The sequence below is a fragment of the Pezoporus flaviventris genome, unplaced genomic scaffold (assembly GCF_033815535.1).
Source record: "Pezoporus flaviventris isolate CSIRO_AGI_PZ_B2104156 unplaced genomic scaffold, CSIRO_AGI_Pfla_v1 ptg000013l, whole genome shotgun sequence".
NCBI lineage: Eukaryota > Metazoa > Chordata > Aves > Psittaciformes > Psittacidae > Pezoporus > Pezoporus flaviventris.
The window spans coordinates 36,746,875-36,759,365 of record NW_026892561.1 but is presented as its reverse complement, the minus strand read 5'-3'; the positions used below and the strand labels follow the sequence as shown (position 1 = coordinate 36,759,365).

The following is a 12,491-nucleotide window of genomic DNA, read 5'->3' as shown; positions in this document are numbered from 1 at the left end:
GAAAGGAAATGCCTTTTATATTTTTACATTAGATGGGGACTCAGGTTGCATGCATATCTTCATCTGGGGAAACCTATGGTAAAATCTCATTCATACAGTAAAGAGGAAGGACAACACATGCATCCCTTACTAATATGGAGACTGAGTTCCACAGCATCGTAATTGTAAAGCTTCATGCACAGGGATAAGTCCCCACGCTGCACCCTGTTTGGAGGAAGTAATTTCAATATGCTTCCAGTAGCAAGACAACTTGCAATAAGAGCCTTAACTCTGCCTTTTAAAGTTTTTCTTCCCTGTCCTTAAAGTTTCTTTCACACACTTGTGTGAAAAGTTGCAGTTCATAGAAACTGCAAATACTTTTTTTCCACAGCTTGCTCTCATGTTAAACCTGTGTATCTTACTAGAATTTTCTTTCTGTAACATGCTTTTTGTGGCGTTTATCATGATACCACCTCACCAATGTAATTGTCCTGTTTGAAACCAGTGTTAAATGTCACAGTGTAAATAAAACCATTGTTTTCATTGCTGCTTTATGGCACTAACACTAGGTGTATTGGTTTGACTTCTTGGAGCTTTTCAGAAGAAACTGGCAGCCTCTGTGGGGTGTGTTCATGGGCAAATACTTAAACCAATATTGCGGTTTCCTCATCACTGCAAAGAAGGAAGTATTCTTTAGTGTAACTGATGTGCATCAGTTTGTACATGCTTGGCTACAGCGTGTAGCATAGATCTGGGGCCTGAATCATGAATTTAAGGCAGCAGCACCACAGAATAGGTTGCATTTTCCAAGGTAGTTTTCTTTGTGTGTTGTAGGATTTAAAGCAACACTGATCTGTCTTCATGGTCAGCATTGAGTAATCGCTTACTGGCATTGAGTAATGGAAAATGACTAACACCAACTACTCCTCAGGAAGTAAAACTGTTCCTAAAAGGAAAAGAAGAGCTGGGCTCTCTTTCCAATGTCATACTTTATTTGAAAAGTGGTTTTCACAACACTTGCAGCCCAAGTGATAAAAACATTTCTTAACTTGCTGCTTTTCCTCTGTGGGTATGATAGAGGTACTCAACTCCTAACCTAAAGGAGTGGTAGTTTGGTTAGTTTCAGTGAGGGGCAGCTCACAATAATATACAATCATTACACCTGTGTAACTCAGTTTACATCTGATGTTTCACCAGTCTTGGGGGGGGGGGGGGGGGGGAACACAGCAACAAAACCCAACACCCTAAACCACAACTGACTGAACTGAAACATTTCTCTTTGCTTCTCTGAAAGGACACTGTAACTGAGGGAAGGACAGTAAGGGTGTAGCAGGCATTCAACCATGAGGAGAGGAGTCTAAAATTTCCCTCCATCCTTCCATGTTCATTGTTTCTCTTGTGCTACCAAAAGGACATCAGGGGAGCCAGAAAGGGTGGGATGAGAAAAAAGGTTAAAAAAAAACCAGGCGAAGCCTGGTGCAGATGACGGGGCACTGGAGGGATGGAGCCTGAACACCGCAGGGAGTGAGCAGGCTCTATGACAGCAGGTACAGAGGCTCCAGGTTCCTGAAGGAGCTGAGAATGACTGCCATCAGCTCGTGTCTGCTTCCCAGCACCGCATCCTGCTGGATGGAGCCCGTGACTTGGTGTGACATTGCTTCATTTTTTCTAAGTTGTACAGTAAGTTGTCCTCCTCGGTCACTGTCTTTGAGGATAAGTGTGGATGGCTGATGTGCCTTTGTCATTTTTACAGCTGGGAACACTAAGCCGTGCCAGAGCCGATCTTTCTCCTTTTTTTTTTCTTGATCAGTGATCACCAATGTTCTGCTGTCCTTCCGTATGAAGAAGGAGAGGACCAACACGATCCTTTCCACTCTATGATACAGCCCCTTTGCTGCCCGAAAATCCTTCAGTAAGTATTCCCAGGCAAACGTTCCGTGAAAACCCATGTACGCACACGTGGCATTCCTAGTACAGAAAGCCCTGCTGTTCGCCTCCCTCCTACAGAGCAACACAGATCTCCGGCCACCGCCAGGATCGGGACCTGCAACACCCCGGAGAGCATCCGAACTGCCGCTTCTCCTCCGTGGCTCACCACTTGCTGCTGCACCCCCGGCAGCGACACGGGCTCCCCGCCGGAGCGAGGGGGAGCTCCCAGGGCAAGGGCTGCCTGCCCGCGCCGCGGCCCTGCGGGACCAGCTGCTCTCTACAACCGGCCCGGCTTCCACAGGCGGGCGGCCGAATGCCAGGGGTTCACCTGCTCACGGTTAACCCGGAGGAGCCGAACGGCCCGGCCCGCACAGGCCCCGCACCACCGGCACCAACCACCGCGCCGCAACCCCCTTGGGCAACGAGTGACAAGGGGCAGCCTATCGCAGCGCTGGAGCGGCTCCCTCAGCGATGGGATTGGCCTTCAGGACAGCCGTAGCAGTGGGACTTGACAATTGGTGGGAGGCCAAAGGCTGTTTTCCCGTCGGCTCACCAGGCTGTCACTCTCAGGGACGCCCTGTGCGGGAGTGATCTCTGCGGCACCCGGCTGCCTCCTCTGGGTGGCGCTCAAGAGGAGGGCTGTCGTTCTGTTATGCCCGCCCCTCTCGCTTTGTGGTTGGCCAGAGCGCTTCCCCGCTGTTGCGACTGGGTGGGCAGGCTGCCCTTCCGAGGCTCCACGATGATTTGGAGGAAGCCCCGCCTGCGCCGGCGTCTCGTTGGCTGTTTCTGCTGCTTGCTGCCGCCCATTGGCTGGCCGGGCCGTCAGTCGAGGTTGGACGTGCTCGGCGGGCAGAGGGGTGCTCGGCGGGGCGTTCCCGCCGCAGCCGTCCCGCTGCCGTCCCTCACCGCCTCTCCATGAGCGCCGCCTCCGCCTAGTCCCGCCCCGCACGGCGGCCGGCCTCGGCTCGGGCTCTCCCTGCCACCACCACAACCGCCACCAGCGGAGGCAGCGGCGCGCCCCGCGGCAGGAGAGGATGAAGGTGACCGTGGACTTCGAGGAGTGCCTGAAGGACTCGCCGCGCTTCAGGTGCCGCCGGGAAGCGGCCGGGCCGGGGGGACAGGTCGCGGTGGAGCGGCGGGGGCCGTGCAGGGAGGGCAGGAAGCGGGGCGGGTGTCTCAGGGTGGCAAGGCCGCGCAGCGGGGCGGGGAGGGGGCTGCGGGGCGGGCCGGGAGCTTGGGGACCCTGGGGGTGACAGGTGGCGGCGAGCTGTGGGCGCCCGGCTCCTTGGAGAGTGGCAGGATGAGGCCGGGGCTGTGTTGGGCGGTGTTATCTGGGACCGGAGAGGGGCAGGGTTTGGGGAGCGTAGAGTGGAAGGACAGGGACAGCGGGTGTGGAGGGGTGGCTGCGAGGAGCGATGTGAGGCGGTCAGGAGGGATCTGTTGTGGGACTCTGTAGGTCGAGGGCGTTGCTGGAGTGTGAGGGCGCTCTGAGGAGGGTGATGCGGGAGCTGGGAAGTTCAAGGAGAGAGGCAGCATCTGTAGTACGTGGGACTGGGGTTGGTGCGGCGGTGGCACAGTCTACAGTGAGCGCTGCTGGGGTCACCCCCCTTTGAGCAGATGGAGGGTGGTAGGCAGCTGGTGCGGGAAATGATCAGTAGCTGAAGCAATGCCTGATCCAGCTCAAGAGCGTGAACTCCTGTTGGTCCGTCTCTAGTTCTTCATGGTTGTGCTTACACTTCAGCTCCCAGTGCCTCCTGCCTGCGTCCACTACATCTGACCATGCTCAGTCTGCCCACTATTGAGGTGCCAGTACTAAACAAGCTCGGTATAATCTTACTTCCTGTTGTCAGACCAAGGCATGTGCTCTTTTGTTTTTCCCCACTCAAGTGACTGTCGGTCCTGTAGGTTTACTTCTGCTTGTGTTAGGCAACTTTCCCTTTTACCTGTCCCTGTGCTTTTAGCCATTCTCTCTCTGTGTTTTGCTCCATTGTGTCTACTCAGTGTAATTCTGTTGAATGTGTGGCTGGTCTGTATGCACAGACCCACTGTCCGTGCCTGGTATCACCTTTCTAGCTGATGGAGAGGCAAACAACTCCTTGACTTGATGAGATCTGTCACTGCTGTCCCCTGCTGTCCCATACTGAGCCCATGTTTGGAGTGGCTGTGGCACTGTGGTTTGCACAGGCTGGGTGAGCTCTGGCTGTTGAAGGAAATAGTTTTGTGCTTCCTCTGGTGTCTGTGTGTTCACGCCTCCTCTTTGTGTCAGCTTTAGCAATCGTGTGGTTCTAGGATGTGGAGGAAGTTGAAGAAGGTTTGAATGGCTTACCCCTGGCAGAAGGTGGACTTCCTGTTCTTCCCTCTTTTTCTTCTCTGTGCCAGCTTGTCCCTTGCTGCTTCTGCCACATGGTTCTCTGGTGACTTGTATTGTTGGACCTTTCTGTGAGCTTGCCGCCCTGGCAGAAGAGACTGGATGGTTATCTGCTAGGCTAGTGAGTTGAGTCAGCATTGTGAAGGGTGTGAGACCTACTAAAGCTTACTGGGAGGAGGAGGAGGAAACTTCACTGCCAGAAGCAAGACTAGTGAAGGCAGTGGGGAGTGAGACCTCCCCTGAGGCAGCAGGCAGCTTTTATATTGGTTTAGCGGATCCACAAAATTTTGCCCTGAGCTGGACATGCTCGCTAGTTTATGTACTTTCTGTCATGAGTATGTTTAATTTGGGTCCATTGTGGTGACCATGCAATCTTAGGTTGGCTTAGCTTAACCATAGAGCTGTACCATTAAGTATAATTTCTTTAAATTATCAATACCTGCTGAAGTGTAGAATACATGTTTGAAAGCAAGAAATAGTGACTAAAACTTGTGAGCAGAAGCATGCTGCTGTCTTTTCAAGTTAAGACATACTAGTTACTTTGGATTCACTTTGTATCATTCTCCTTTTGCCCCTCTTGGTTCTTTTACTGCAAGGAGAGAAGCTAAGGAAAACCTTTTGTTGGGGTTGTATAGTGCATTATGGTCTTTCTGACAGTCTCTGAAACTATTGCCTTTGAAGAAATTGCAGAAAGCATTGTGGTGTAATTAACTGATGCCACCAAAATATCCTTCCAACCTTTAACTAACAGGAAGTGGCTAAAACTGTGAAGTAAACATCCTGTAGTGTTTTTCATGTACCTAAACCAAATACTAGAAACCTTCCAAATGAATTTTACTGCAGTGTTTTTGTTAAGGGATGATAGAGACCCTAATGTAGAACAAGGTCATTATGTCCTGGCATTCTTACAGGGAGTAGTGTGGACATAAAGCGCCTTCCTGTGCTGTGTTCCTCATAACGAAGCAGAGCTGCAGCTTCCTCCTGATCTTGCTGAGTAGGTGGGTGTAGTCTTCATCCTTCCCATCAGCATACCTGTTGGAGCAGTTAAATAAACCTGTTGGGAGGCATAGAGTGTATAGAAATGTCATGGTCTAGTTTCTTATGGTTGTGGAGACAACTGGGAGGACATGGGTGAGTTGGAGTTCATGAGTCACCAAATCCCTATTTTCACAGGGAATGATTGAAATCTTTTAAAACATACCACTGTGTACACCTTCAGACACATGACTTACTTGCTTATCTGCTTCCTGTGAAGTTCATGTTGGTGTCTTTTGGCTTTGAGATGTAATTGGGAATATCATAGTTACTTGAATCAAAGAAATAAAGGTTCGTTTGCTTGCTTGAAGTGCATATAGAGGGAGCATGGGTTGTTGCTGTTGAGTTGCTGATATGTGATTAGATAATAATGGCTGTAAAGATTCATGTCAGAAGTATGGAGGGCTATTTAATAGTAAGGCATGCTCCCCTCCCCCAGTAGATAAAGAAATCTCTGAATTATAAAAACTGAAGCAATGATGGCCTATTGCATCACTAGGTTTATACCAGATCAGTTTGGGATTGGAAACTTGATATTTAGAAATTGCTTTTGAAAAGGGTATGAATTCAGGCACACTGTTGCAAGTTTGCAATCATGTTTTTTTTAAACCCACTTTGAAATATAATCTCATTGAAATCACATGCTTTTCCCTCATGACTCCCTTCTTAAAGTATGGACAGACCAAAGATCTAGTAAGGAAATGTGTTTGCAGTTCTAATATAGTGTGTCCATAACTTCCCATCAAATGAAGAAGTTGCCTGGCAGGGGCCTTAGAGCAGTCTTTGAGTACTAAGAACTGAGCTGTGCTGGCAAGTTCTATGTATATAACTAGGAATTCCTGGAGTGTTTGTTGTTTGTTTTTTTTGTTTGGTTTTTTTTTTGTTATACAAATAGCATTGTGAAAGTATACTTTCTCCTTATCTTTAAACCATGAGAATTTAAGCTTCAGTGCTTAATGGAGCAGGATTTTGTATTGGTGTTTCATTTTCGTTTTTAATTCTTGTACCAAAAGAACATGTTTTCTCCTAATGAGGTATGCGCTGTAGCAGCCACATGAATCACTCTGAACCTAAATTTTTAGAAAGGAGAAGCAAGTTTAAGTGCTGTGGAAATACATCAGCTTCCGGGCAACAGTGAGCAATCTTGATAAACAGCAAACAATAGAAAAGCGAAATTCTGTTGCTTGAGATGTGTGCAATTGTAAGAACTCTACAGAAGAGCCTTCAGTCTGTTCCAGCCTTTAAATAAGCATCAGTAAAAAGCTGTGCATTTTTGAGATCATTTCTTTGTCCTTATCTGTTACTGTTGCTGAAGTTTAAGTTATTTTCATTTGATTTTGTGTTCGCTTCCTGAAACCCCAGCTGCAGAGCAGATGATGGAGGAACGAGGTAGGTGAAAGAATGTAACATGAAATTGGTGCAAATTGCCATTCTTAGTAAAAGTATATTATGGATTGCTTATGTGTGGAACTTGTGGTTCTAGTGTATTCCTTCAGGGGGACTTGTCTGAGGAGTCTTCCGTTTATATTGAACTGAAGTACTGATTTCTGTAGGCAGGCCTCCACTGGCTTGTTACTGAAGTTCCCTGGTATGTGTGTTGGTTTTCTGTGGCTTTGATTCTGGCCTACCTGAATGGGGCCAGCTGAGATGTACCTCAGGGTTATGTAGGGGATGCAGGCTGAATAGCTCACTCATGCTACTTTATAGCTTTCTAGATTTATGATTTTTTTTTTTTTTTTTTTCCTCTCCAGTACTGTGTAACCAAAGTGTAGTCATTAAGCATCAGTTTCCCAGGTAACAGGAAGTGTTTTTCACTTTAAAACCTGAATATAAAAAAGTGATTTATTTAGCCTATTTGGAATAGAGCTTGTCCAGTAGTCAGAGAACTTATCATATGTGCATAACCCATATACTTTGGTCTGCTTATTTCTTTCTGAAGAAAACATAGGAATTGGAATATCGGTAATCTTGTCCCTTCTGCAGTGACTTCCAGTGGGTCCAGTGCTGCAGTGCAGGCTGCCTCTGAGCCTGCTTCGTTGCAGTACTGCAAGTAGCAAATAAACCCCTCTTACTCGGTATGGGTTACAGCACCCATAATCTGTGTGTGGTGATGGTGCTGCTGAAATCACTGAGGCTGCTCACATGGGTAAACTCAGCATTTAAGGTGTTAAGAGGTATGTGACCAAGAACTGTGTCTGCATGCAAAATCTGTTTTCCTGAGGCTTACCTAGCTGTTTTAGGAGGACTTTTCAAAGAAATGATTGGTCTGGGCTTTCTGCCCTTGGTGTTTGGGACTGAAAAGCAAGTTTGTAACTTACTTGGCAAAGCAGGGTGGAAAGTATTGCTGAAGAAGAGGAAAAGAAAGATACAGTAAGTTCAAAGGGAAAGCTGCCAAGCATTTGCTTGTAAGTTTGCATTTACCATTTTTCATACTTAATGTGGTTATGTTTATAATTCTCAGTAGGTGATTGTAGAGCAGAACTTTTCATAGCTGAAGTGTAGTGACATGGAGGACTATTTTGGCAGGATGCTGGTGAGTTACACGTGTACCATGTCAGTCTACACTGCTAGGAGTCTGATGGAGTTAGTTAAACAGAGTGCTTCTAGAATTCCAATTTTTCACTTCTGTGGAGATTGCAGTGAATGTGCTGTTCTACTATTATTTTAAATCTGTGACTACCTCTTTCATAAATTCATTAAGAAAATAATTGATCTAGGAAAGGGGGGTGTATTGGAAGGTAAACCCCAATGTTAGAACGTTTTCTTTTACACCAATTGTACTAAAGAAGTTTCATCATAATCTATCATACTGAAACCTTTTAAAGACTTTTCATATTAACATGAAGTTGTTACAGTCCTTTCAAATGGAAGTTGGATAAATGTGTCCTGAAATCAGGTCGTCTTGAGCACCTACATTTTTTATTTAATTATAACAAAGTTGGCTGTTATAAATTACAAAGATTGGGGTTTTTAATGGCGAATCTGATTCTATTTCTTTGTTGTTTGATATGAGTTACCTGAAGTAGCAGCAAACTAAAAAATCTTAACTATATCTCAGATTGCTAATAGGAACTTAAAATGTTCATTTCCTTGGGTTTGGTCTTTTTAAGTTTTTCTCTAGGCATGTTTGAAAAAAAAACCACAGTGAGAAGGGTACTTACAGTGGAAGCAGTAACAAAATCTGCCAGCTTTCATAATGTTGCTGTAGCACAGGATCAGTAGCTGAAGAGCTGATATTAATTAAGCATATGCAACTGATCTTTAATGAGCACTTGCAGTATTAGAAGGACAGCTTATTTGTATGTGTACAATATAACTGTAATTATACAAGCTCCTGCAGTCATACAGGTTTTAAATATAGTTTTTTAAGAGGTTTGGTTCTTTAGCCTGGGGTGTCTCATTTATGTCAGCTAAGCTCATCCCGTGTAATTACATTATGAACTAAAGTTATGGAGATGACAGTCTTATGTTTTGGGGGGGAATATCAATATTAAAATATCTGGAAAGTAGGGTTACCGAATAGAGTATTGATTAAGGAAGAGGCAACTATAAAATAGTCTATCTTCACCTAGATGGGGCTGGGGTAGCTTTGTTTTTTTCCTGAAAGTATCTGTGGAATCATTGGCCACTGAATAGCAAATGTGCTGGTTTGGCTCTGTTAGCAGTATCCTGTGATCTTCTTTCAGACTTAGCTTCTTGACAACCTTGTACTCAGAACTGGTTTATGTGGAGTCAGCATTTTTTCCTGTTCTTACTTCATGCAGTGAACAATATGACTCAAGTTATTGGTAATTTTTTACTATAGAAAATTATTCTGAAAAGTCTCCAAAGTGAAATCTATCCTGATCTGGGAGAAAATCAAACCTACTTTGGGACAAAAAAGAAAGGAAAATATCTAATTTTCATTGACTACAGAAATGTTCCCACTGAAGTTACAGCTTAGAGAGCCAAGAACCCTTTACCTGGGTCTTCATGTGGGCCTTTCTGACTAAATCAGTTAGTTTAGTATTTCAAGGAGATGCAAATGCAGAAGTGTCATGAGGGAGTGCAAAAAAACCCCACCAAAACCCTCACCTGGTTACTTAACGTTATGTCTTGCATCGCCTTAGGTTTACGTGGGTAGGAAATAAAGGAATAAATTCTGACTGATTTAGTTACTTGGGTTTTTTTCTGTCTCTCACTTGTAATGCAGAATTCAGTTTAAAAACATGTATAGAAGCTTAAACTGTGTAAGTGCATCTGTGAGCTTTTTGAGCAGAAACTGTGCTGTTTGTTTGAGGTTTAGGTGATGAATGACGTGGTTTGCTTTTTGATAGTGGCAGATTTGTAACAAAAACAACAGCTAAAATAGCTGTATGCAATGGAAGACCATTATGAGGAAATACAGATGAGCATATGGACTGTGACGATTTTTAGTATATGCAGGAGTTTTTGCTATTTATCTGTGTGACAAGTAGAGTCCTGGTTTTGTTGCCACTCTTTTATATGACTAAAAGATTAGATCAAGACCATGAGAAACAGTAGACGCTATCATTATGATCATAAACTAAACAGTTTTAAGCAGTCCAGTAAAATAGATCAAAACATCACTTTTTCCATCCTGCTCATCCCTTCAAGAGGAGTCATTGCATGTGTGGCAGAATAGTTACTTTATAGATAACATTTGCTTTGTGAATATTAAAAGTAGCCAGGCCTCAGACCTAGGGTAAATCCTAGAATAGTTACGGTTAGAAAGGACCTTAAGATCATCTAGTTCCAGCCCCCCTGCCATGGGCAGGGCCACCTCACACTAAACCATGTCGCCCAAGGCTTTGTCCAACCTGGCCTTGAACACCGCCAGGGATGGAGCATTCACAACTTCCCTGGGCAACCCATTCCAGTGCCTCACCACCCTAACAGGAAAGAATTTCTTCCTTATGTCCAATCTAAACTTCCCCTGTTTAAGTTTTAACCCATTACCCCTTGTCCTATCACTACAGTCCCTAATGAAGAGTCCCTCTACAGCATCCTTATAGGCCCCCTTCAGATACTGGAAAGCTGCTATGAGGTCTCCATGCAGCCTTCTCTTCTACAGGCTTTCTCAGCCTGTCTTCATACAGGAGGTGCTCCAGTCCCCTGACCATCCTCGTGGCCCTCCTCTGGACTTGTTCCAACAGTTCCGTGTCCTTTTTATGTTGAGGACACCAGAACTGCACACAATACTCCAGGTGAGGTCTCACAAGAGCAGAGTAGAGGGGCAGGATCACCTCCTTCGACCTGCTGGTCACGCTCCTTTTGATGCAGCCCAGGATACAGTTGGCTTTCTGGGCTGCAAGTGCACACTGCAAGCTCATGTTCATTTTCTCATCGACCAACACCCCCAAGTCCTTCTCCGCAGGGCTGCTCTGAATCTCTTCTTTGCCCAGCCTGTAGCTGTGCCTGGGATTGCTCCGACCCAGGTGTAGGACCTTGCACTTGTCATGGTTAAACTTCATAAGGTTGGCATCAGCCCACCTTACAAGTGTGTCAAGGTCCCTCTGGATGGCATTCCTTCCCTCCAGCATATCAGCTGAACCACACAGCAAACTGTTGTTTTGATGCAATGTAAATAACGGCAAACAGTTGTTTTGATGCACTGTAAATAACTAATTTATGGGATGAAGTCCTATATACATTCTGAAACTGACAAGATGCAAGAATAGACTAAAAAAAAGGTCATTGGCAGACTGACGTGTGCGGCAAGAATCTTTCTGTGAATCACACTTTCTGTTTGATACTTGTAAGTTTTATGTTTGAAATTCTAAGACTCTACAATATGCAGACATGATACTCTTCACTAATTTTTAGAGTTCCTATGTCAGTAATAATGGAGATGTAAATAGTCATATTGTGGCTTTGCACAAGCAGCAGTCAGTGCACATGCACAAACTACCTTTACTCTTTTCACGAATTTTTGATATAACTTCCATAACAGTCATTCAGGGAAGACCGCTGTTGGCAATTTTGCATGAATAAACATAAAGCAGAGCTAGTGATTAGTTTGCACATTGTGATTTTTAAGTTTCTAAACTTCCAAAATGTGTTTTATTTTATTTTAAGCTTGATAAAGAGGAAATTGGATAAGCCATATGTAGTGAAATATATTCTGTCAAAATTGGGGAGGGAGGGGTTTTGTGCAAGAGTTTCAGATTTCCATCTTTCTGGGTGCCAGATGTTAATTTAAGTAGGAAAACAGGTATTGAACACACTCAGTGTTTCTATGCATTTAAAATACCCTAGTCTTCAGTTGTTAGTGATCTTGTAATTATTTTTAAAAAGATGCATAACTTAAGTAATGCTGTATATCATGTAGCAGATTTTTGTGTACTGATGTTTAAAATGACATTTTGTAGATTGATGTTTGAATTGAATTCACTCCTTTAGTACAAAGGGAAGGCCTGTTGCATTCAGAATCTGACTTTTGGCCATGAACGTCATCCCTTCTGCCTGGCAAATCAGAGGTGTAGAATTTAAGCTGTGAGATATGCATCTGTGTATGCACCTAATAGCTAAACAAAAAAATCAAATCCAGAATTTGCCTATTGCAACAAAGCCTGCAACTTCCCCTCTGACTGTCAAATAGAGCATTCTGATTTTGTGAAAATGTATTACCAAAATACTCAGCTTCTGAAATGGACAAAAAAGGTTAATACTTGCTGAGGACTGTCTTCATAGCAAATCTGAAACTTTCCTCTGGTTTTGGTAGAGAAGACCCACCTGATGTAATTGTAGAGAGCTATTGAACTTTAGGTCTTCGGAAACATGGTGATCAGTGTTAAAGGCTTTGCTGTCTTATGGTGGTTTGGGCACAACAGTACTATTCTAACTGTAGTAGGTATAAATTATGACATGGTTTAGTGTGAGGTGTCCCTGCCCATGTTAGGGGGTTGGAACTAGATGATCTTGAGGTCCTTTCCAACCCTAACTATTCTATGAAATGACAAAAGGAAGGGGACAGATATTGCCTTATTTTTCTGAAATCAAACACAGGGCTCATTTTAAGATTATATGATACCTGTAAAGTATGCGCTTAGATAATTAGAGGGTACTCTGATCTTCAGTTTCCTCTGCTTTATAGGAGTTTTTCTGTACAGGTGGTTAAGTCTTGCTGTATCAGTTCTGAACATACTGATACGGAGAACCATGTACTGGGGGAATCACT

The 12,491-nt window shown here is 44.5% G+C and overlaps 1 protein-coding gene across 9 annotated transcripts in view; it reads left to right on the top strand.

The window, feature by feature from the left end:
- Nucleotides 1–2,628: 2,628 nt before the first annotated feature.
- ACAP2 (ArfGAP with coiled-coil, ankyrin repeat and PH domains 2) overlaps nt 2,629–12,491 on the top strand; it is a 68,576-nt gene continuing 58,713 nt past the window's right edge. For 2 of the 9 annotated variants that reach the window (XM_061452821.1, XM_061452822.1), the window contains exon 1: nt 2,667–2,995. In XM_061452821.1, the coding sequence (XP_061308805.1) occupies nt 2,943–2,995 (53 nt within the window). In that variant the 5' untranslated portion in view covers nt 2,667–2,942. Of the gene's footprint in view, nt 2,996–7,772; nt 7,845–12,491 lie in introns of those variants that run through there. The other 7 variants (XM_061452823.1, XM_061452825.1, XM_061452824.1 and 4 more) reach the window with 6 other exon arrangements.